A 24340-nucleotide genomic window follows, 5' to 3' on the forward strand; every position below is an offset into this window, starting at 1 on the left:
CGTGGATTGGTCCCAGTGTAGTTTGAAAAGTGCACCCCCTCTGCGTCATACAGATACAAATCACTTTTGCTACACATGTACCACCTAGACGTGTTGCAAAAGTATCCGCAGGAAAAACAACAGCTGAGACTCGTAGCAGCAGATTCAAGCAGTTGTATCGATGGATACAACTGCTCATTAAAATGCTCAATGAACATAGCGATCTATATAATTTTATTTGTGAGGAAATATTTAACAGATGTGCAACTTCTGATGCATAAGTTCACATTTGGGTTACGAATGCACAAATGTTGTGCACGTTCTCAGATTATGAAACACGGGTGTGCGAATGTGTTTTGCACCAACTGCGCTGCAATGATTGTAGCAAAGGTGTCAAGTGCATGACTCTTTGAAGTTGTGATTATGGTAGAAAATAATGAAGGTTTAAAAGGATATCTCTGCCATATTTTTGGAATAATAGCTGAAAATAACCGGGTCAACAGATTGGGGAGGGCCCTGGCCCTTTGTCATTCATAACACCTCAGAGGGTCCTGGGCTGACAGGCATTCCTCTAGTCAATGATATCAGCCTATTTTTCAGTTCACTTAGATTATAAGTATAAGTAAGATTAACTTTAAGTATAAAACATACAATAATACAAGATAAGTATTGTTACAGTGAAGCCAAATGTTAAACACTTGATATTACCTGGCTCTCCTTGATCAACAAATGTCTCTCATTCACGTGCTAACTAAAGAAAAAAGCCCCACCTCATTCACGTTTTAGTGGTCCCTGAAAGAGACTGGCTCACGTCCGAGTGAGAAGAGACGTCCTCCTGCGGTTCCTCCTCCATATGTTCTTGTGATGTGTATTCTGGCAGAGTGAACTGACTGACTTCACTCAATCCATACTTTTACTAAAAGTCAGACATTACCAGCTTTATGATTATGACTGTATATGCCACAGACAAATAAAGTGCCATTATTAACTATTATAATGCATGTTTTACTGTTTAAATGGATACTGGTTTTACAGGGCTCATCTCTTAAACACATGTGATAAGTCATGGTGATTTAAGATCAGGTTATAAACAAGGCGATGAACGGACTTTAATCAAAGATCTCACTTCATATAATTCATATGTAATCTATAAACTTCATGTAACTACAATGTTTAATATGTAACTCTGTTTTTATGTATTTCTTGTTAAATTACTGCATTACTGTAACCCATTGCTCCATACGTTCTGACAATGCCAGATATATGGATGAGGGGAGGTCTGACTACACACTTACCCAAAAACAACACTTTTTATAATGACTTCATGTCTGACAATTGCTGTAAAAACCCATTGTTATGACAATGCTTGTTGTCAAGAACGAAGACACAAGAGTGCTGGTGTACTTGACTATTCATGTTGCAGAAAGCGCAAGTTACAGTGGGAAATACCAACATCTAGTACTGAACATGAATAACCACTAGGTGGCAGTGCAAGATATAGTTGAGATGAGGAAAGCTCTGACTATACACTGTTTTTACAGCAAGTTCCAGATAAAATGAAACTGTACAAATGCTTGATTTTGTGTTAGCGTGTAAGCACTTCAGTGTTTGTATTTACCCTCTGTTAACACCTTACTTTGAAAAGCGGACGCGCTTGGCCATTTCAATGCTTTAAAAGGACCCAATACGCGCGCACTCCAAATCTAGGGGAGGCGTTTCGACCACGGAGTGTAGGCAGGCTTGACCGCAGTCCTGCAGCCCCGCTGTCGCTTCACAGCACGCGCAGCTTCTTCGCCTCGCGATGGACTTTATCAATGTAGTCATGGATACGATGCCGTTTTCCATAGATAGGAGTTATATGCAGCGCGTCGTCATATTACTTTGCGTTGGTTTATGCACTTTTAAAATCACATCACTACTCATCAAAAGAAGCAATTTGGTGCGACACCTTAAAGCTTTCCCCGGACCCCCAGCGCACTGGTTCTTCGGACATGTATTGGAGGTAGGCTCGTGTTGTGTGTGTTTATTTTATTGTAAGCTGTGAAAAGTAGCTTTATCATAGATTGTAATTAATATTAGATCAATTATACTTAGCATTTAGCATTTCAACCTTGTGGGGGGTAGGGGATTATTTAGTTGAGTGAGTGCATATTTGTAAACCTTTTAAGATTAGATTCGATTAGATTAGAAAAACTTTATTTATCCCAAGATGGGCAATTTAGTTCACAGTATCCAGTCTCAAATAATACATTACTTAATAAATACAATAAATAGCAATAAGAGGTAGACAAAAACATCAACAGCAGTCCAACACACACATTTAACTCACAATTCATTTCAGCCTGTCAGTAACAACCACCCTGCCCCTGGAAACACCCAGCAGCACTGGTGTGCTCTCCACCTACTCCTGACTTTTGTCATCATTTAGTGTGATTTAGTGTGAATTCCTCACTGAGGACATGGTCAGGCTGACTGCATTGCATTTAGCTTTCTGGACTGCTTGTGCTCTTGAGCTCGATTCCAGTGATCTTAGAGCAGATCTTAACAATGTTATCTAAACTATTCCTGTCCTTCACTGACAGACTGTTAATCCAGCATATAAATGAAAAAGTTAAGACTCTCAATGAAAGATTGGTAAAAAATTCTCTAAATAACTTTAGAGACACTGAAAGACTTCAGCATTCTCAACTCTTTGTCACTTTTTAACAATTACCTCAGTATTTGTACGAAGCCGGGCCATGTTATTCAAAACTTAAAATTCGGGATTTCATCAAATGTGTTTTGTTCTCTACACTACCTTACACGGGGTCGGAGGTAAGTCTGAGATATAGCTGGCTTTTTGGATGGTGTGTAGGTCTTAATTTAGGCCAGGCTAGAATCCTGCTGTATTACATCCGGGAATAAACCATCTATTCGACCCTCTGATCCAACCTGTCAAGCTGTCTTGATTTCCACTTCAAGAATTACTACTATGACGAAAAATATCCAACGCAGAGTCTATACGAACAGTTTAGAAATAAGCTGAAATCTAACACGACTCTTAACTAACTATTTGCCTGTATTAAAACATATTTTCAACCTCACTTTGCATTACAGCACATTTTCTGCAGTAAATGTATTTTCTAGTTATGAATTATTGTTCCCATGGAACTATATAGTAATCCCACCAAAGTTCATGGTCAAATGAATATTTCAACTATGTTGGAGACACTGGTTAGACAATAACTCACACAGGTCCCTCTCTCTATATCTCTGTCTCCCTCCCTCTCATTTCTGTCTTTCGCTTGTTACACACTGCTCCTCTTTCTCTCAGTACACAACTGATATATCAGTGTTTGATTGAGGATGACATGAATTAATGATTTTTGTGGACTTTTAGGAATATTAAAGTATATAATATTAACTAACCCTAATATTAATTGTATATTTGATGGAATTACCTATTATCGCCATATTCACATACTATTAAGTAGGCCTAAATATAGGCTTGCCTGATTTGTTGTGTCCTTAAAAGTTAAGTCTGACTTGTGCATTGTGCATTCCTGTTTTGACGAGGTGTTCCCTTTTCCTCTTTATGCTTCCACATCTTTTCTCTTTGTGTTTTCACATTAAGATTTTCCACTCTGTTATTCTTTGCAGTTGAAACAAGACGGCTGTGATTTTGAGAAGACGGTGGCCTGGGGAGTGAGATTTCCCTTTGCATTCCCCATTTGGTTTGGTCCATTTCTATCCATCCTTAATCTCCACCACCCGGACTATCTTAAGACCCTCCTCGCCTCGACAGGTCTACTTTGATTTTCCTGTACATTTTTTGCAATTAATTTGAGTCCATTAAAAGAACTTTTACAACAATACCAATACCATATTATTTTATTATATACCTTATTCTTTGTTGTTTGTGCCTCCATCTCTACAGAGCCAAAAGATGATATTGCATATAGATTCATCAAACCATGGATTGGTAAAACAGCAACTTCAGCCTTTTTTTTTTGATTGACATAAGTTAGAATAGCTTTGATCAAATCTTTTTTTTCTTTCCTCTTCAACTACTTCTACTGCTAATATAACCACTTCTACTACTACTACATCCGCTTCTACATACCACTTCAACTACTACTGATTGTTCTCTGCCTTACTTGTAATTGGGTTTTGAAAAAAGCCTTTGCTAAAAGAATAATTGGAAACCTAAATGTACTACTAATACTACTTGTACCTCATGTTATAGGAGAGGGTTTGCTGGTGTCTTCAGGCCAGAAGTGGTTCAACCATAGACGGCTTCTCACTCCAGGATTCCACTACAAAATACTGAAGCCATATGTGAAGCTGATGGCAGACTGTACCAGACTGATGTTGGTACGTTTTGACCCATGGCCTCATGTAGCATTCTTCACTACTCTTACCTTTACCATGCATTCATAAAATATTTACAGCTCTGGAAAACGTCCTTTGACCTTGTAGTCAAATTAACAGATCTTGATGGTGTAAAAAGGTGAAACGGTCCAAAAAATGTACGAAAATCAGAATAAAATGAAATGTATAAATAAAAAGAAGAAATAAACATGTTATTTTCAGTGTCTATAAACACCTACCAGTAACACCACGTTGTTTTCCTACATTGTGGCAGGACAAATGGGAAGGTTACAGTCAAACCAACGAGTTCTTTGAGGTGTTTGCTCCTGTGAGCCTCATGAGCCTGGACAACATCATGAGGTGTGCATTCAGCAACAACAGCAACTGTCAGAACGAAGGGTAGGTTCATCTGCAAGGTTGGGTAAAAATTCAATATGTATATAGGATGGTTTTTGAGAGCCAGGGGGCAATAAACCGTTTTGTTACTACTTTGCCCTCTTCTAAGGCTACCGTTAGTTAACTGAGTAATGAGAAACGTTATGAACTTGGCTTTCAGGGTTTAGTTGTGAATTGATTAACCTGTCCACTAACTTTTTCAAAGTTGTTTTACGTTGGAAATTTGCAAGACATTCAAAAAGTAATTCTATATTACATATTCCAATCCACTGTTTTAAAGACATGGATCTGTATATGTGATCAACACATTGGTGGTGGTTAGTGAGGTCCCCCCTTCACTGTAAAGCGTCTTTGAGTGTCTAGAAAAGCGCTATATAAATTCAATCAATTATTATCATCATCATCATCATCATCATCATCATCATCATCATCATCATCCTCATCATCATCATTATTATTATTATCTACTTTTATTAATGGGAGTGAACCCCATGATATGTCAAACATTTGCTATCCCTGGTTTTTAGTGCAGTTAACGACACAGCCATTCCTTGCCATCTCAGCGGTTGTCTATCTGTTGTCTACGCTTTCAGCGCCCTGGTTGTGCGCGCCTGTATGCTGTAACCACACGCCACACACATCATGTCCCTGTTGGTGTGGCCTGGCAGGCAGGACTGCCTGGTAAATAAATGTGGTCTGGCCCTTTCCAGAGAAAGCAACGAGTACATCAAGGCGGTGTACGAGCTGAGTGACCTGGTCAACTTGCGCATCAGGGTGTTCCCGTACCACAGCGACCTCATCTTCTACCTAAGCCCTCATGGCTTCCGCTTCCGCAGGGCTTGCCGCGTGGCCCACCGCCACACAGGTATGGAGTCGGCCTCCTCATTCGCTCTGGACCTAGTGAAACGATTCCATACATTAAGTCCATCAATTAAGGGGGGCGTTTTTCACCTAGCGGACATCTTGGCATGGCTTCTGCTTCCGCATTCAGTTTCCCCGCCTGTCTAACATAACAACAGGTGAATAATGTGAATAAGTCCTAAATCCTAAATTTGCCCATGGTGCCGTTGTTGTGTAGAGGAAGTGATAAGGAAGAGGAAGGAGGCGCTGATGGAGGAGGCCAAGCTAGGGGAAGTTCAAGCCAAGAGGAATCTGGACTTCTTGGACATCCTCCTCTGTGCCAGGGTTTGTCCTGCCATCAACAGTCCATTACATACACTTCCTGACCACTCCTTCCTTCTCCTAAAAGGATAATACCCTGCTCATTTCTTAATATAGCAGTGTTACAGTTGCTACAGGGTGCTTCCAGCTGTGGCAGTGTCACTACCTTTTATTTTTGTAAGGCTAACAGTCCATAAGCATTGCACTATAAACTGTAGTTTCAGCACCAAGCCCATCACATGTGTCAGGGGTCTGATCTGTTTTTTCACCGGGGCGCCCCAGGATGTAGACGATCAGGCCCTGTCAGACGAGGCCATCCGGGCGGAGGTAGACACCTTCATGTTTGAGGGCCACGACACCACGGCCAGCAGCATCTCTTTCCTCATGTACAGCCTGGCCAGCCACCCTGAGCACCAGAAGATCTGCCGAGAGGAGATCCTGCAGGTCCTGGGGGACAAGGAGACGCTGGAGTGGTGAGATGGGGAGCGTCCAGAGGGGGCTTACCCCCGGGTGAGACACGTGATTGGCCACCCCGAGCTAGCATAGGGAGACCGTCCTGATGATCATCAAATGTTTAGACCAATTAGCATTTGGCTTAGGGAGTTTTAGTTTGTGAAGAACAAGGAGGGATACAATCTGCTGGATTTAAAAAGAATGGCAGCACCCGAGGACAGTGTAGTAATCTACGGAGTAATCAGAACGGATTTATCCAATACATAGACTGAAGATTAACAGAAATCTGAATGGAAATCTGAATATCTAAAATTAGAGGACTGATTAGTGGTCTGATTATAAGATGCAATATTTTCATTAGTCTACAATCTTTTGATTTGTACACCACAACAACGAATTTCCCCCCCTCCATGTTATTCTGTGCCACCACTACTTAATGAGTCTGAACACACCATTGGAAGTGCCACCCAAGCACTCATGCACTGGATCATCTTCCGGATCACAGAGAAGGGTTGTATCTAATATTCCCTTGTTTTTCCCTCTTAAGGGATGATCTTAATCGGATTCCCTACACCACCATGTGTATAAAAGAATCATTACGACTTTACCCAGCTGTTCCTGGAATAGGTCGGAAACTTACCAAGACCATGACCTTCTTGGACGGCAGGAGTATGCCTGAAGGTATTTGGTTGTCTTTGTTATTGTCTTTGTTATAACATTATTGATTTGGTGAGCACTTATAACGTGTGTATTTGATTTATGTCATGCGTAGTGTCACGACCCCACTGATATATTCGAACCGGCTCTGTTTAGGCAGGAGTCGAGACACATAAGTGGTAAAAAAAACACAGCTGGCAGGCAACTAGCTTCCGGCCATGTGAGCAGTGACTCACCTGGGTTCCTGGCGAGCTCTGGTCCTTCTCACTGGTTGAGGGATAGCCCAAGCGTTGGGGTAAACGGTAGCCTGCACCGTTTGGTTATGGTTTGACATATAACATAGACAAACACACAAACATACACGACAAAGGGGCGGTCACGTTCCCCCTTTAGGAATCCCTAATCCTGGTGCAGTCCTTGTTAAGGGGAATAGCCTTCACATAGTGTTTCAGAGAGTTTTTAGTGAAACCAAGCGTGTGCACCATGCTGTCTGTTCAGCAGACATCTTGCTACCATCCGCCATATTGGATTCCTCAGGTGACCCATATCAAGGCAAATCAAGGGAGCCACTCCCACAGTTACCATGACAACCAGTGTGGTAGATAAACCGCATTTAACACTATAACTTAAATAAGAGAGTTCAAGGAGACCGGAGCAAGAATGACAAAAGACTTTATTTTTACTCGCGAACAAGTAAGAGCAAAGCCAAGTTGGTTTGACAAAGAACTCCAGAGCTGGTCACGGGCCGTTCCTTATATATCCCTTTCTGTCCATCAAGAATGTTGTTACCTATGGATCTCCTGCACATACAGTACATGTCTGAGTTTTTTGGGAGTGGGTCAGCAACAGTTTATGGCATCAAGTGGAGTGTCCAGCTGTTCTTTTGCCCCTAGGCTAACCTCAGTTCACCCTGATTCTTGACCTCTATGCCAGTGAGTCGCCACAATCAAGCCAATCACCAGACTTTCTGGCACCACTCTAGGCCACTGTTAGAGAGGAGTGGTGACATGTCTTCTTTAAGCTTTTCTCCACCATTGTTATATTTATATAGCATATAGGCCCGATAAAAAGTATATGTTAACATAATAATGTAAGGTAAATTTTCTTACATACCAGTTACCCACCAGCTTAACATTACCCAACAGTAGGATCGTGACAGTAGCTTGAAAACAAACATCCTATGTGGTAGACGCATGGCATGTAGTTAGTAGTAGTTGAATTTAGATTAATTTCTAAGGTCTGCTGGCAGACAAGCTGAATAATCTGAATGAACAGGGGTTTCACCTTCTGTTCCTTCATCTTTTCTTCCTCCAATTAATTTGCTAAAGGCGGGAATCCGTAAGCACGTTATTGGTGAACACAAACTCAAAAAAAGCCAGCCGTATTTAACTGTAAAAAAGTGTCTGTAAAGGTTTCAACCGCACACCATGTAGAGTCTAGACTATCCACAGTAAAAAATACACTTTTGAAAGCTTCATAAAGGAACTGCTGAATCCGACATTAGTTGTTCTTTGGTTTCCCTTTGGTCTGAGCTCAGGTACCTTGTGTAGTGTAGCCATGAGGCATATGTCCCTTCAACATGCCTGAGACGCAGCCTATTCAGGCAGCTGCACTGGTTAACACAGGTCCTACTTGGGGGTAGTCAGTCTTAAGCTATAAAAAAGCTATAATGTCCCAGACTAAGAATGTATGCACTCACATTAGTTAGTACTACTAACTCCCCTATTCAGGCCAAAGTAACGTGGCAATGACATGCTTTAATGTCATAGACTCTAAAACTCTTGTGGAAACTGACACAACTGAAGCCATCCACCTGTTGCCTTGATACTTTACCTACCAACCTCTTTAAGAATGTTTTTGACTGCCTAGCAATAGACATATTGCAAATAGTTAACAACTCTCTCCAATCAGGCACTTTCCCAAAAGCCTTAGAAACTGCAGTTATCAAACCCCTTTTAAAAAAGCGGAGCTTAGATGCCTCTATTATTAACAACTACAGACCAATATCAAATCTACCCTTCATCAGTAAAATCATTGAGAAAGTTATCCTCCAGCAACTTAGTGACTTCCTGGCATCAACTGGTTGCTATGACACCTTCCAATCCGGATTCCGACCCCTTCACAGCACCAAGACCGCCCTTATTAAAGTTGTAAACGACATCCGTCTTAACACAGACTCTGGCAAAATTTCAATACTAATGCTACTAGACCTCAGTGCTGCATTCGACACTGTAGACCATACAATACTTTTGGACAGATTAGAAAACTTGGTGGGGTTTTCAGGCACAGTCTTAAATTGGTTTAGGTCCTACCTACAAAATAGGAACTACTTTGTTTCCATTGGCGACTTTGTTTCAGAATCAACAAACGTGACATGTGGAGTCCCACAAGGTTCAATCTTAGGACCCTCTCTATTCAACATCTACGTGCTCCCACTAGGGCAAATCATGCAAAATAACAATATTGACCATCACTGCTATGCTGATGACACACAAATCTATGTATCGCTATCACCAAATGACTATCAGCCCATAGATCTGTTGTGCCAGTGCATTGAGCAAGTCAAAGACTGGATGTGCCGAAATTTCCTTCAACTAAATGAGGACAAAACCGAGATAATTGTATTTGGTGCTAAAACCGAAAGGCTTAAAGTTACCCAACACCTTCACTCTCTGTCCCTGAAAACCTTAATCAAAGCCAGAAATCTAGGGGTTATCATGGATTCAGATTTACATTTCGACAGTCACATCAAATCAGTTACAAGACTTAGAGGGCTCATGTCTACCGAAGACTTACAAAAACTTGTACATGTCTTTATCACTAGCAAGCTTGATTACTGCAATGGTCTCCTTACAGGTTTCCCCAAAAAAACTCTAAGGCAACTACAGCTTGTTCAGAATGCTGCTGCTAGAGTTCTAACAAAGACCAGAAACCTAACCTATAAATCCCTACATGGTCTAGGGCCAAAATATTTAACTGATATGCTTCCACTACATAAGCCTTCTAGGCCACTAAGATCCTCTGAGACCAATCTGTTAATTATCCCCAGAGTCAACACGAAACATGGGGAAGCAGGATTTAGTTACTATGCAACAAATAGCTGGAATAAACTCCCTGAGGATTTAAGACTTGCCCCAACTCTGACAGCTTTTAAAACAAGACTGAAGACTTTTATGTTTGCTTTAGCTTTCTGCTAAATCTTGAATCTACAATGCTTCTATTTTTTGTTTTATTAGTAACTTTGCCTTTATTTTCTCACTTTTTTTTCTTTGCCTTTCTAAAATGTTTTTTTTAACTTTGCTTTTATTTCTATCTGTTTTACTTTTTACATATCTATTGTTTTCTTTTATTGTATGACAATGTTTATATGTGAAGCACTTCACTTGAGTCTGCCTTGTGTATGAAAAGTGCTATATAAATAAAGTTGCCTTGCCTTGCCTTACGGACGCTTTGGAAAAGCATCCACACAATTACAATTTCATTCACTGAAATATGTTCCTTGTTTCTAGGAAGTTATGTTGGAGCTGGTGTCTATTCCAGTCATTGGAACAGTACGATCTGGGAGAACCCTCAGGTGAGTGCTCCTTGGTGGACAGAGAGTGAATGACTTGCAGATGCAATCTCTTAACTGATGATGTGGAACTGGTTAAGGTGGTCCATGTCAGTATGACCAATCGGACCAATCACTAGAGGTTTCCTTCTCTCTATGGAGAAAGGGAGACAGTGGTCTTAGCGTCTCAAGCATTGCTGCAGTTGGATCCTTTTCATTCAAATCTTCATTCAAATCCCCAGCTGCGACCAGGGCCGTTGATAAAGTACACTGCAAAAGACTACAAAAGACTAGGCAGTCAAGCAACAGCTACAGCAATGCGCCGTTTGTGAAGTTTACAGACAGTCCACACATGGCCATGCATTTATAGTGGGCATTGGCGTAATGTCATAACATCCTTTTTAGTAAGCCGGCTCACGCAGTTCACACACAGCAACTATGAGGTGTAGGTCTTACGGTCTCTAAAAGATTTACAAGCTTTGCAGGCCCTTACCCTAACCCCTCAAAGGGGCAAGGGAAGACACAGAAACCTGGTGACGGGGGGAAACCCAGAGCAGGAACTTTGGCTTTACACAACAACGATCTGAACACAAACCGCAAAAGTGGTGTTGCGTTCCCACTTTTCATTCCGCGTTTAGACGAGCGTTTTTGGGTGGAAATCTGCGTGCATACGGTGACGCAAAAGTGTGTGGAATCCGACATATTTGTTGTGGTTTGCCTGTACTGCACATGGATGTGACGTAAACGCGTACGGAACGAGAGCCAGCGTGAGCAGCTCAGAGCACACTTTTGCGTAGTTAACCCTTTAGACGGAAACACAACGGTGGAGCGTTTTTAACATTTCCACTCTGGAGGGTGGGTTCATTTTTTTGTGTTTATAACCCCCAAAAACGCTGTCGCCGTCTAAACGAAAGGCACATCTGATAAAATATTTTGTCGGTTTCACCCGGGAGCGTTGTCGTGTAAAGCCAGCCTTACAGATTGTAAGTTCCTCTAAACCACAACCGGCACATTAGACAGATAATAGATAAACATTACACCCCTCTCTGCATGAACAAGTGTTTCAAAATACATAACATGAACAAACAAAAAGCTACAAAATAGCCACAGTTTCACAACTGTGCTTTTTGTGTAATCTGTCCAACATTCATCTGAATGTATTGATCGGTATGTATTGACCTGTGTGTATTTCGTTGACTCCTCTCTAAGGTCTTTGATCCCCTGCGCTTCCTGCCAGAGAACGTTTCCAAGAGGTCCCCCCATGCCTTCTTGCCCTTCTCTGCTGGACCCAGGTTTGTCCCCACAAAGCACTGTGTGATTCGGACCTTTGTCTGTCGTCACCCTGTTTACCCTTTTCCTTGGCCTCTGTTCTCAGATAGCTACTGATTTACCAGCGCCCTGTTTCAAGTAGCTGGTCAGATCAGATGACACTTGAACCTGAACTCTGACCCTAGCAACGCTACTCTCGAATTTCATGATTTTTCGGTTTCTGAACAACTGCTCTCATCACGAAGTACAGGTTCCCTCAATCTCAGAATGGTAGAGCTTGACAGGAGACCAACTGAGACCATCTAGCGAACAAAACAATGTTTTTTAATAGTTTTTTTTTAAATAACTAAACGTCTATTATAATAGTATATTATTTGATTAATTTCAAAGAAAGGTGAAGCTCTAGTTCAATATACAGCTTACTGTATGGACATATTTTGAACATGCCTCAATTTGCATTAGGCCTACAAAACAATGTTGCACAATAAAGTGTGTATATCTGGTTTAGTTTAATATACAGTGGTTTCAGCTGCGGGTGCGTCACAAATAGACCCCTTGGCTCAGCATGCAGTGATCAAGAGAAATGCTCGACATTTCACAAAGGGACAAGCAATTATGTTATCATTCCGAAGTGTCACATAAATGACAAGTGAGTAAGAAAGCCTATAGTAATGGCCTATTATACCTGCTTCAACTAAAATACTAGGAGGAGGAACAAGGAGGAAAAGGGATACACCTTGGAATAGCCTACCATAGTTTTGGATATGACTATCAAGTTGCTTGTTGCCACGGTCTTAACCAATGAACTCTAGAAAGAAGTCTCCCATGCAGCTGTGGGCGGGGTTATCTCTCTGGTCTCAGGGCTGACCGGAGAGAACCGGGGTCACTCCAGGTTCACAGCTCGAGGTGCCATGGTAACAGAAATGAGAGTAGTTTAATCTTTGTAACTGAAACCAAAAATGTTGTTTCCCGCTATATACTTATACGTATATACTTACATATTCTTATTAACCATATCCGGTTAACCTGGAACTCCAGTTTCTTGAAACAGGGCCCAGGCCTTATGTTCTTGTAAGGATGTGTTGTAAGAACGTGATGTCACTGCTGATCCAACACTTGAGAGGCCGTTTTATTAAGAACAATTCATTTGGGTTGTTCTTTTACTTACTTGTACGTCCACTAACTTCACAATTTTTGAAGAGTTAACCATATGCAGTCTAACCCTATACCGTACCAGAAATTACACTACACACGGATTAAATAAAAATGTTCCCTATCTACACAGGACTTGTGTTTTAATGCAGCAGTTATGTTATTTTGTTCAATGGATAATATCCACATTGCTAAAGAGGACCAATCCACTAACGCCCCCACTTCTATTAACTGACTTAGTATTTCACTCTCATGATCTTTATTCTCCTATAGGAACTGCATTGGTCAGAACTTTGCCATGAACGAGATGAAGGTGGTGATTGCTCAGACACTGAGGAGATACCAGCTGATGGCAGACCCCGCCAGACCCCCAAAGGTGGGCACCCGACTGGTGCTTTGCTCTCTCAACGGCATTTACATTAAGATCAAACCACTGTAGCCAGGGGCCACTACAAGTCTGTCCATGTTAAATAGATGGATTACATCCACCTTGAAGATACAATGAATGTATGTTAGATACGTAACCTCTTATTTGCCCCCGTTTGATGTATGATGAAATAAATTTTATTTAATCAAAATATAATTTATTTGAATAATTAGTTTTTGTGACGCCATTACATTGTATGCACTGGCAGGCATACAATTCCCACAACACATCCCACCTACAATATTTAATTAATTGTATTGATAAATAATATGAATTCAATTATTAAACTAATAATTGTATAAACACTATATTAAGGATGTAACTGATTTAAGTTTGTTACCATAACACTTTTAATTGGATACAAATGGATTAAAACTGAAATTATATTGGAAAGCGAACGTTTCTTCATTTGAGTTGTTTAAATATAGAAACACTTTGTTCAATGTTATAATTTTATAATTTGAAAGTTCTCAAAATATTGTCAACATGGATGAAAACTTAACATCCAACGATATTAATTAACTGAATATGTTTATCTATTTAACTGCAAGATCGGTTCATTCACTTGTATTGGTCTGGAATGCATTTTAAACATTTCAAAGCATATGTACCATGATACCAAAAAAATAATGTCATGTGATTTCTCATTCACATCAGTTCATTTTCTCTCAATTACAAAGTTTTGCCGTTTCTACTCTCGTAATTATGCGCAAAATAAACCAGAAGGACAAGTCCACATTCATTTTTGTAAAATTTATATCAGTCTTAGGATAACAAAATGTGCGTGTCCCATCGGAAACATGGAGAAAGGTTGTGTGTACAATGTTCTTACTAAGTAAACAAGAGACGGACAGTTTGTTTTCTAACTCCATTGCTCCTGCCAGTAGCTCATCTGAGTATGAAGCACCAAACCCCGGTGTGTCTAGCCACATAACCGTCTACTCAGAAGCCAGGTCATGTTGGATCAAGTCTGCGATCTGATGATTGTCTGATGAACCACTTCAGCCCGGTAACAGTGTGGCGTGTTCAGGCCTTACGGTATAAAGATGTGCATGTCGTCCCACACAGATCTGGGCCTTCTATACCAAAGGTTATCACGGGAGGCGCCAACCGAATTCATGTCATGACAGCTCCTCCAAGTGGTACACAAAAAAACAGAACTTCCTCGAAATGCAGTCAGACGGAAAGATGAACTTGTTATTCACCAAGACCTGGATCCACGTTGATGCCAAAATAAGACACCCATCTTTAGTTCCTCACAGTAAAACGTCTTGTATAAAAGCTTCTTTCACGCCCCCCCGCTGACTGACCACTCCAAAATACTTTAGAAATAAAAGATAAAAAGGGACAAACATCAGTAGAGAAGGAACAATGAAACAAAAACAAAACCACAACCTACACTCCAACAGTAGAATTCAGCGAGGGGCCATTTTCTGAAACCAGCACCAAGACCGCGTGGGTTGACGTGCAGCTTCCTGCTAACAAGACTGCCCCCCCCTGTGTCCTGGATCTATGATCCATCGACTCCACGCTGACCCACCACCGAACACGGCCCAGTGGGACGGGACCCGATGTACCTGTGGAATGCCTGTCGAAAAGTTCTGGTGGTGAAAACAACTATAAAAGATCAAACAAAACAAAGCTGTATAAAAAAAAAACCTTCCACGACAGTCTGGGAAGTGAGGGGCCCCCGGGTCCCGAGGGGCCGCGGCCCCCCTGTGCGGGCCCCCGTGTGCGACTCCAGGAGAGAGCCTCAGATGAGGAGGGACGGGGTGGGCTTCTTGCCCGGCCACGCCTCCTTGGCGTACTTCTTCTTGCGCGGTTCGTTGTGGCCCTCGGGGAGGTAGGGGCCCGTGACGGGGAGGGGGTTGAGGGTGACGGGGGGCTGGTGGGCCTCGGGGGCAAGATCCACCTCCGGGGCCGGGTTGGGGAAGGGCAGGGGGAGCCCACCCAGGATGGCGGCGCCCCCGGGGGCTCCTCCAGACTGGTTGTCGTGGCTGCTGGGGGGCAGGTCTCCGTAGAGGCCGGTGCTCAGGGTGTAGCCATGGAGACGCCTGGAGGCCAGCTCTTCTAGCCCCAGCGTGTTCTGGCCCTCGGATCTCCGTTTCTAAGATGGCAGCAGGGCGAGAGCAGAGCTTTAGAAACCAGGCCAGGCTTCAATATCGTCAACCACTACAAACTACTACGTTCCACTACGTCCCCCTGAAAAGAAGCTGTGCATGATGCATGTCAAGCGATCAGTAAAATATAGGTATGAAAAGGCACAGAATGTACATGCGAGGTGGTTTGTTGAAAAACAGCACTGAGCAATGGTTTCATGGGATTGACAACACAGTCAACACAAATGGTTGTCCCAGAATGAAGGTGGGCACAACATGCTTTCTCATGAATTCATAACAGCTTATCACACAACATCTGCCAACATCAACATTCACCATCAATGGTCAAACAAACCTGCCTGTCACTTTAAAGGATAATCCTGGTATTCTGCACTTTGAGCCCCCTTTCTGGGTTGTCTAGGATGAAATAGTGTTTGACACTGAAATTTTGACAATTGGTCCTGTCTCAGGTATGTGGCTCATTTAGAATCGCCCCTGCTTGCTTCAGAATAGCTGGCTACGGGCATTCACAAACCAGTCCTTAAAACAACCCTAAACGTTTGTTTTCAGAAATGTGCAACTCACCGAGTGGTTAGTGGCATTTGTTGATGTTCCTTATCAAGTATCGTAGCGAAATACAGTTTCTGTCGTGTTTTATTTGGCGTTTTGTAAATCCTTTTATATACTATATATACTATAACTACATACTAGTGCTGCAAACCCAGGCAGTTGGTCAATCATTAGCAACAGCCGCGAACCACCAGTATCTCACAACCCCCAAAGACAGGTCCCATGTCCGGTGTCGATGGGTACACAAAGGCCGAAAACAGTCAACATACACTAGAAAAGAATAACCAGTACCATAACAAATCAATAGCCATGAGTACATGGTCAACCATGTACAGTCAGGTCCATAACTATTGGGACATCGACACAATTCTAATCTTTTTGGCTCTATACACCACCACAATGGATTTGAAATGAAATGAAATGTGCCTCCCACTTTTTAAGGGAACAAAAGTAATGGGACAAATTAACAATCATAAATCAAACTTTCACTTTTTAATACTTGGTTGCAAATCCTTTGCAGTCAATTACAGCCTGAAGTCTGGAACGCATAGACATCACCAGACACTGGGTTTCATCCCTAGTGATGCTCTGCCAGGCCTCTACTGCAACTGTCTTCAGTTCCTGCTTGTTCTTGGGGCATTTTCCCCTTCAGTTTTGTCTTCAGCAAGTGAAATGCATGCTCAATCGGATTCAGGTCAGGTGATTGACTTGGCCATTGCATAACATTCCACTTCTTTGCCTTAAAAAACTCTTTGGTTGCTTTCGCAGTATGCTTCGGGTCATTGTCCATCTGCACTGTGAAGTGCCGTCCAATGAGTTCTGAAGCATTTGGCTGAATATGAGCAGATAATATTGCCCGAAACACTTCAGAATTCATCCTGCTGCTTTTGTCAGCAGTCACATCATCAATAAATACAAGGGAACCTGTTCCATTGGCAGCCATACATGCCCACGCCATGACACTACCACCACCATGCTTCACTGATGAGGTGGTATGCTTTGGATCATGAGCAGTTCCTTTCCTTCTCCATACTCTTCTCTTCCCATCATTCTGGTACAAGTTGATCTTTGTCTCATCTGTCCATAGGATCTTGTTCCAGAACTGTGAAGGCTTTTTTAGATGTTGTTTGGCAAACTCTAATCTGGCCTTCCTGTTTTTGAGGCTCACCAATGGTTTACATCTTGTGGTGAACCCTCTGTAGTCACTCTGGTGAAGTCTTCTCTTGATTGTTGACTTTGACACATATACACCGACCTCCTGGAGAGTGTTCTTGATCTGGCCAACTGTTGTGAAGGGTGTTTTCTTCACCAGGGAAAGAATTCTTCGGTCATCCACCACAGTTGTTTTCCGTGGTCTTCCGGGTCTTTTGGTGTTGCTGAGCTCACCGGTGCGTTCTTTCTTTTTAAGAATGTTCCAAACAGTTGATTTGGCCACACCTAATGTTTTTGCTATCTCTCTGATGGGTTTGTTTTGATTTTTCAGCTTAATGATGGCTTGCTTCACTGATAGTGACAGCTCTTTGGATCTCATATTGAGAGTTAACAGCAACAGATTCCAAATGCAAATAGCACACCTGAAATTAACTCTTTAAATGAACTAGACCTTTTCTCTGCTCCTTGTTAATGGGATAATGAGGGAATAACACACACCTGGCCATGGAACATCTGAGTAACCAATTGTCCCATTACTTTTGTTCCCTTAAAAAGTGGGAGGCACATATACAAACTGTTGTAATTCCTACACCGTTCACCTGATTTGGATGTAAATACCCTCAAATCAAAGCTGAAAGTCTGCAGTTAAAGCACATCTTGTGGATTTCATTTCAAATCCATTGTGGTGGTGTATAGAGCCAAAAAGATTAGAATTGTGTCGATGTCCCAATAGTTATGGACCTGACTGTAGGTGAGAGCTCCATAGTGTTGATATGCAGGGCTACTCCCCCACTACCAATCATCTGTCATAAACACGGATTCATTCGGACGACTAAGAGCACTTACAAGTCATGCCAAGTTTATGTGTAGTTCATGTCTTCAAAATAAGTAGATGTTATTTCGGGTGGCAGAAGAAGTCCTCTTAAGACACCTTGTTTCATTCTCTAAGCCATTTGGGTTTGGTCACTGAGCTTTCCATCAGTTTAGATCAGGAGAATGCTGTTTGCCATGATAGTACCTTGATGGTTCTATGGATTAAACCTAATTTATAGACGCCATGCATCAAGCATGAACTGGGTTAGCCGACGCAAAACAACAAGGACGTCAACATGTCTCTTGTGCGGGGTTAATGTGGTGATGTACATATGGCATTTTGAAACTACGCACAAAGAGTAGTACGTTGCCTGCATGTCCACACCAATTACACCATTTGTTTACAGCAAAGCAGTAACAATGCGCACTAAACAAACGGCGCATCACAGCAACTATAAATGTTTTTAAGGCTTACTTTTATGGCGACAGAGGGGCCCGTTAACTAAAGGGGTTACTTGATGGTTCTTGAGCTTACCTTGATGGGTACTACGGCGGTCTGGATCATGTTCCTGAAACGACCCACAGACGGATCCACATCCTCTGCAATGACATCATACATCACATCATCATTTAGTTTCCGCAGTCTTCTATTAAAAAAATAAGCATGCACTGGTGTTTATCTTATGTGTCTATCTATTATCTACTTATCAGGGCTGGCCGTAAAAATAACATTTTAGCCTTCGATAGCTGCTGTCTATGTGTGGAAATCTGCAAGACGGACGGAGCTGTTGTCAAGATGTCAAATAGAACGGCAGTGTGGGAGCACTTTAAACTATCTCCTGGTAATAATTAGCCTCAAGAGACCATCTCTATAACACAAGATCACATAATTTTTCTCTCTGCAGATCGGTCTGGCCTCCATCCTGCAGAAAGCCCTCTGTGAAGTTTCAATCAATAAATCAAACGATTATCCTATTTAAATGATGTATTCCGACCAGCCCAACTTATATTTTACATCGTAAAATAGAACCCCTTGACACAAGTTTGTGTACTTGGGACTTCTGTAGCATCCTTGTAATAAATACACGATGCTACTTATTACAAACCGTTTCTGAATGTTTTTCGACCAAGGATTATGGAATCATTAAAGGAATTGACCCTTCATCCCCAGCAGCTCAACATAGATGTGTGTCCTAGTTTAGCACCATAACCAAGCACATCACTCACTACCAAGGTTAACTTGCTCTCCGGTTCCCCCTTCTGGCTAGGTGCATTGCATCTTTCATACCCAAATGAGTCCCGTTGAGCCACAATTGCCATAATCCACTAGGGTCTGTCGGGTTTAAGACCCTGCCATGCAGCAAGGCTCTTGGTATTGACCTGAAGCTGGTTCCTGTATTCCATACCAAAGGCTCATTGAGCCTGTGTCCTCACTCACTGGGATACAAGCGCGTCTCACAGAACAGTTACCTGGGTTGATGACGTCGTCCTCCTCGTTGAAGGTGACCCGGGAGTTCCTCCTCTTCCTCTTGGACCGCTGAATCTCTAGGTTGCCCTCCTCGATGGTGAGCAGTGAGATGCGCTTGTTGTGGGCCGTGTTGAACTCAGTCAGGTTCTGCAGAGGGCCGGCCACACACACACACACACACACACACACACACACACACACAATATTGGAATACGGTGCGATTGACAAGGCGACTGCAGGGTGACGGCAAACAACCGCCATAACCAAATAAAATAAAAATGCTATTTACACATTCAATTCAATGTAGAATAACATAAATCCCCAGTCAAAAACACTTAAAAACATTTTTGTGGGAGCTGCTCAGAGCGCTTGTTGTCAGAGTGCGCAATTGGGCCATTTAACCATTTAACTGTAAAAATGTCAAGAGCCGAGTTCTTGCAACCAAGTCTTGATGGAGCTCACCTCCAGCTCCGTCTCCTCCTCCGGTAGGCCCAGCAGACCCTTCAGCTCCTCATCCTCCCCAGCCTTGCCCTCACCGGTGCCCGCCGCCCCCTGGGTCTGGGGCTTCTCCCTGATGGTGTAGGTCCGCGTGGACGCCCCGAACGAGATGGTGGAGTCGATGGGCACCTGCTGTGGTTTGTGGGCCTCCAGGCGGATGTGTCCCAGGTACGTGCCGTGAGCTACAGAAGAGAACCCGTTGCATTATTACTCTTTTTGTAATTGTTTGTGTAGTTTGTTCTTTTTGTAATTGTTTATGTATAGTTTGTTCTTTTTGTAATTGTTTATATGTAGTTTGCGAGATGCTTTTATCCAAAGCATTATGGATCATGTGTATAGTTATTATTATATTCTTATAACTGTCATAACCAGCTATACCTAAATTAGTTGATCATCTATGTGTAAAGCCCTTACAAAGAAACCACTAGTTTGTTACAAACTAGCAGTGTCTACATTTAGTTGCACCAGCAATAGACAAGTAATGTCGAAACTGGTAACAACTTAGTAATGTTTCAATTCAACTTAAGGAGTTTGTCGACACGACAACCAGATTGTTACGAATCAGCAACAAGCTATTGTTGTATGTAACAATAGCTTATATGTAAACAAGGAAGTGATTGAGAAGACTGGAGAAGACTGGAAAGGACATTGATTTGCAAGGCAAAGTCGCAATTGACTATGATTTGTTGCACTCATGTAGTGCCTCGGACCTAGCCACTCTCCTCCATAATGCTATACATTTTCATGACTGGGTTGTGCAGAGTGCGATCCTGCAGACCCGCTCAATGCCAGAGAGGCACATGGCGGAAAATATGGCTAACGTCCTGCAAGCAGCCGTTGAGAATTGGGGCATAGCTGACAGAGTGGCAGCCTGCGTACATGACAACGCGTCCAACATTCTGCTTGCAAACTCCCGTTATCTGGAGTGGGAATCGCACAGATGCTTTACCCATACACTGCAGCTTGCAATCAATGACGGCTTCAAACTGGGACCTGTTACTACTGTTGTCGGGGCTGCAAGTCGTCTTGTGTCCCATTTCCACCACAGTACAGTGGCAACCGAAGCACTGAAGGGAAAGCAGGCAGATCAAAATCTGCCCCAGCACCATCTGATCCAGCACGTGAAAACAAGATGGAATTCTATATACGACATGTTCGAGCGCCTACTGGAGCAGCGCTGGGCAGCGGTGTTATCCGACCGGGACTTCACCAAGCTGACAGATGCGCGTACTCTCGAGCTTGCCGATGCAAGCTGGCACGTCATTTAAGAACTGTTGCCTGTGCTGTGGTCTCTAAAATGCGCCACAACCACACCGTGCGGTGAAACTGAGATTACGATTTCAATGGTATATCCGATAACAGCCACTCTGCTCTCCCGTTACCTGAAGCCGACAGAAGGCGAGTCTCCAAAAGTGAGGGATTTCAAGGGGAAAGTGGCACAGTCTCTCTCCTCGCGCATGGAGCCTGAAAACGCGGAAACAGCGCAGAAAGCGGCCTTGGTGGCATCCTTCTTGGATCCGCGGCACAAACACCTCAGGTTTACAACCGACGAGGTCAGAGAAGCTGTCCACACAAAAGTTTGCAATATGCTGTCCAATCTCCCAGCATCACCCAGGGTGTCGGATGAGAATGATGATGAGCCACCTCTCGCAGAACCGCTCCCCGAAAAAGTGCTAAACATGTCGATGCCATGTTTGCCTTTTTCGGGGACAAATATTTCACAGAGGAGCCAACCACATCTGTTCAGTCAGAATTGGAGGGATACCTGGGCGAAGACAGCATCTCCCCCACGCAAGACCCTGCTCTCTGGTGGAAACTTAATGAGAGCAGGTACAAGAAGCTGTCCCGCTTGGCCAAGCAATATTTATGCATCCCTGCCACATCCGAGAGGGTTTTCTCTACTGCGGGCTTGATCGTTAACAGGCTTCGGACTCGCCTTCTCCCGTCTCACGTGGACATGTTGGTGTTTCTAAATAAGAACAAGTCCATTGTTTAAGAATGAGAATGGAATCCTAGGATAGGCTATTATTTTTCACTCACTGCTATCTATTTGTTCTTTAGTTATGTTTTAGCCCAGCCTACATTTTGTTTTAATTGTTGAGAATTTGCGCATTGTATTTTGCCTTCTTTATTCTGAAGTATTTTTGTTCATTAAACTGTTTATTAAACTTTGTTTATATTTATATAGTCCTACTTCATATTTATAAATATAATCTCAATCAGTGACCACACCATTGCAGACAGGAGTGCGCCCACACAGTCTCCAGGTGCACCTTCTCAAGTAGGCCTAAGAAGCCTAGAGTAAAAATATCTCAGCCCAAATACACCAACATTTTCATTTCCAAATATTTATTTAAAAACAAAAATATTTATTTTAATGTGTGAATTTTAAATTAAATGGTTTTATGTCTTAAACAAATTCCGTTGCAAAGAGGAGGCGCGGCTTCAATATCGTATTTAAAAAAATGAGTCGGCCGCCCGACTCATGGAGTTATTGGTGTGCTCCTGAGTGCAACCTTTGAAATATGATGGCGGGCCGCGGTCTTAAAGGAAAGCACAGATCATTTGAGGTCCGCAACTGCTGCTGCCGTCGAGGCGTAATTTTTATTTTTATTAATATTATTATTTTTTTTTTTAATCGATCAATTTGTCGACTCATAACTTCGACACGTCGACTCTGTAAACATTTGGCAACTGCTTAGCGCTTTGAAAGAACTAGTTTGGGTAGTGCAACCCGTTTTCTGTAATGTGTAAAGCCTGACTTTGTAAACACTTCAACTATAACTTGTAACTTCCTCTATAATTCCTGCATTTTTATTTACACAAAGCAAATGCAACCGGACCATGGTCTGTTCAGTGAAAGTTATACTATGTTTTGTTTTGTTTCCTAATCCACTCACTGAGCAGGGACAAAATCTGTGAACAGCGACAAAATGATAATCCCATGTTTCTTTAATTTAAATAACTGGGAGGGGACTTTTACTGTGCAAGTCTTGAAGTACACCACTTTAAGAGTGTCTTCATGTTTTAGGTCTATGTTTAAGGTTAACTGAAGTCTGATGAATAAATGCATGAGTGAGTGTGGGAGATGCTGAAGGCCTTCTTACTGCTGTTCAGGTCGATGAGGAAGACCCTCTTGAGGTGTTTGTGGTAGACGAGCACAGCATGGCCTCGCGAGCATGACTGGTGGTCGATGGTAAAGTCGCACCAGTCAGGGTTCCTCCCAAACATGTAGTACTTCTTCTCATCTATTATCAGTTTCTGAAGGAGACAGCATGTTCAAATGTTAAATAGACTGAAAGGAGGAATCTGACGCATTAACTATCTGTGCCTCTGATCCATAACTCAACAGTGTCACTTCCCACTGAGAAGCTTAAATATCAGGGCTCATATTCTTGCACCAATTTGAAACCGGGTAGCCAAAGGTGTCCACAGTGAAACATTTTTCACTATGATGACTACTAGTTTGTATCTGGTGCATGTAAATCCAGTTCATTATGACATTGAATTAGTCATTACAAATCAATACACAGTACATATATCACTTGCTATACAAATAGCAAAATCATATATAAAGTAATGCTGTTAATGACCGCACGGTGGCATTTTCTTTGAGGTCGATACACACCTCTACCAATTTGTCCCCCTTCATCACGTCCAGATGAAGACCTGGTGGAGGTTTTCCTGCCCTGTGTTCAATAAGACAAAATATGGACATCGTCAAGCACCAACACACAGCCAGCAACAAATACATGATAGGACTTCGTTAAAAAGTTTGCTTTAATGATAGGTGGTCGTTTGAATGGCTGTTAGGTCAGGATGTGTGTCCATGTAACAGGCGTGCTCTCCTTGCTTTTGGTCAAATGTAAGAGTGGCACACTGATCGGTGCGACCAGACCAAAACGCTTGATGGGACACATCTAATACAGCACTTGATAAAAGCTGCTTATATTGATAAATCCTGAAAGCTGCAGCTAAATTGCTGAAATGAATGCGATGTGTAGGTTCACTTGCTACAGCTAGCAAGCTAGCCTGGAGCTATCGAGCGCTCAGAAATACACATGCCCTGATGTTAAATCACATGCAATGCAGAGCCGTAGACTCATAACAGCATATAACGCAACACAACTATAAGATAAGTATGCATTCTCACCATGATGGGCAATCAAAGGGAGGTGGAGGGATATCTTTATTTGGTTTAGTCGCCATACTAGAGCCTCATCTTCGAAAAACCGAGTGCTTGGTGGGTAAACAGCGCCCGATGTATCCTGGGAGTTGTGGTTCTCCTTCTTCTGCTTCTTTTTTTGCTGTATTTTTTGGCGACTGTCAAACAGCTTTTCGGTACA

At 42.4% G+C, this 24340-nt stretch overlaps 2 protein-coding genes and 1 non-coding gene across 3 annotated transcripts; 1 reads left to right on the forward strand and 2 right to left on the reverse strand.

Moving 5' to 3' along the window:
• Positions 1-1672: 1672 nt before the first annotated feature.
• Positions 1673-13550, forward strand: cyp4t8 (cytochrome P450, family 4, subfamily T, polypeptide 8). The gene is made up of 12 exons (XM_084471182.1): positions 1673-1981; positions 3619-3763; positions 3896-3940; positions 4205-4332; positions 4604-4728; positions 5436-5590; positions 5804-5910; positions 6169-6359; positions 6887-7020; positions 10506-10570; positions 11756-11838; positions 13241-13550. The coding sequence occupies exons 1-12, from the start codon at positions 1781-1783 to the stop codon at positions 13404-13406; spliced, it is 1545 nt and encodes a 514-aa protein (XP_084327308.1). The 5' UTR covers positions 1673-1780; the 3' UTR covers positions 13407-13550.
• A 151-nt stretch (positions 13551-13701) lies between these two features.
• On the reverse strand, positions 13702-24254 carry ppp1r8b (protein phosphatase 1, regulatory subunit 8b). Its single transcript, XM_084471183.1, has 7 exons — positions 24148-24254; positions 23623-23683; positions 23102-23255; positions 19959-20176; positions 19499-19643; positions 18564-18628; positions 13702-15501 (listed from the first exon to the last, which is right to left on the reverse strand). The coding sequence occupies exons 1-7, from the start codon at positions 24201-24203 to the stop codon at positions 15148-15150; spliced, it is 1053 nt and encodes a 350-aa protein (XP_084327309.1). The 5' UTR covers positions 24204-24254; the 3' UTR covers positions 13702-15147.
• Positions 23318-23475, reverse strand: LOC311352303 (small Cajal body-specific RNA 1). The gene has a single exon (XR_014636880.1).
• Positions 24255-24340: the final 86 nt, after the last annotated feature.

This window comes from Micromesistius poutassou, assembly GCF_964030765.1.
Source record: "Micromesistius poutassou genome assembly, chromosome: 8".
Classification (NCBI taxonomy): domain Eukaryota; kingdom Metazoa; phylum Chordata; class Actinopteri; order Gadiformes; family Gadidae; genus Micromesistius; species Micromesistius poutassou.

Coding starts and splice junctions, on each gene's coding strand:
- cyp4t8 (XM_084471182.1), top strand. CDS start 1,781: ATGGACTTTATCAATGTAGTCATGGATACGATGCCGTTTTCCATAGAT. Junction 6,360..6,886: donor GACAAGGAGACGCTGGAGTG/GTGAGATGGGGA, acceptor TTCCCTCTTAAG/GGATGATCTTAATCGGATTC. Junction 7,021..10,505: donor CGGCAGGAGTATGCCTGAAG/GTATTTGGTTGT, acceptor CCTTGTTTCTAG/GAAGTTATGTTGGAGCTGGT.
- ppp1r8b (XM_084471183.1), bottom strand. CDS start 24,203: ATGGCGACTAAACCAAATAAAGATATCCCTCCACCTCCCTTTGATTGC. Junction 23,256..23,622: donor AGGGGGACAAATTGGTAGAG/GTGTGTATCGAC, acceptor TGTCTCCTTCAG/AAACTGATAATAGATGAGAA. Junction 15,502..18,563: donor CCGCCGTAGTACCCATCAAG/GTAAGCTCAAGA, acceptor CTGCCATCTTAG/AAACGGAGATCCGAGGGCCA.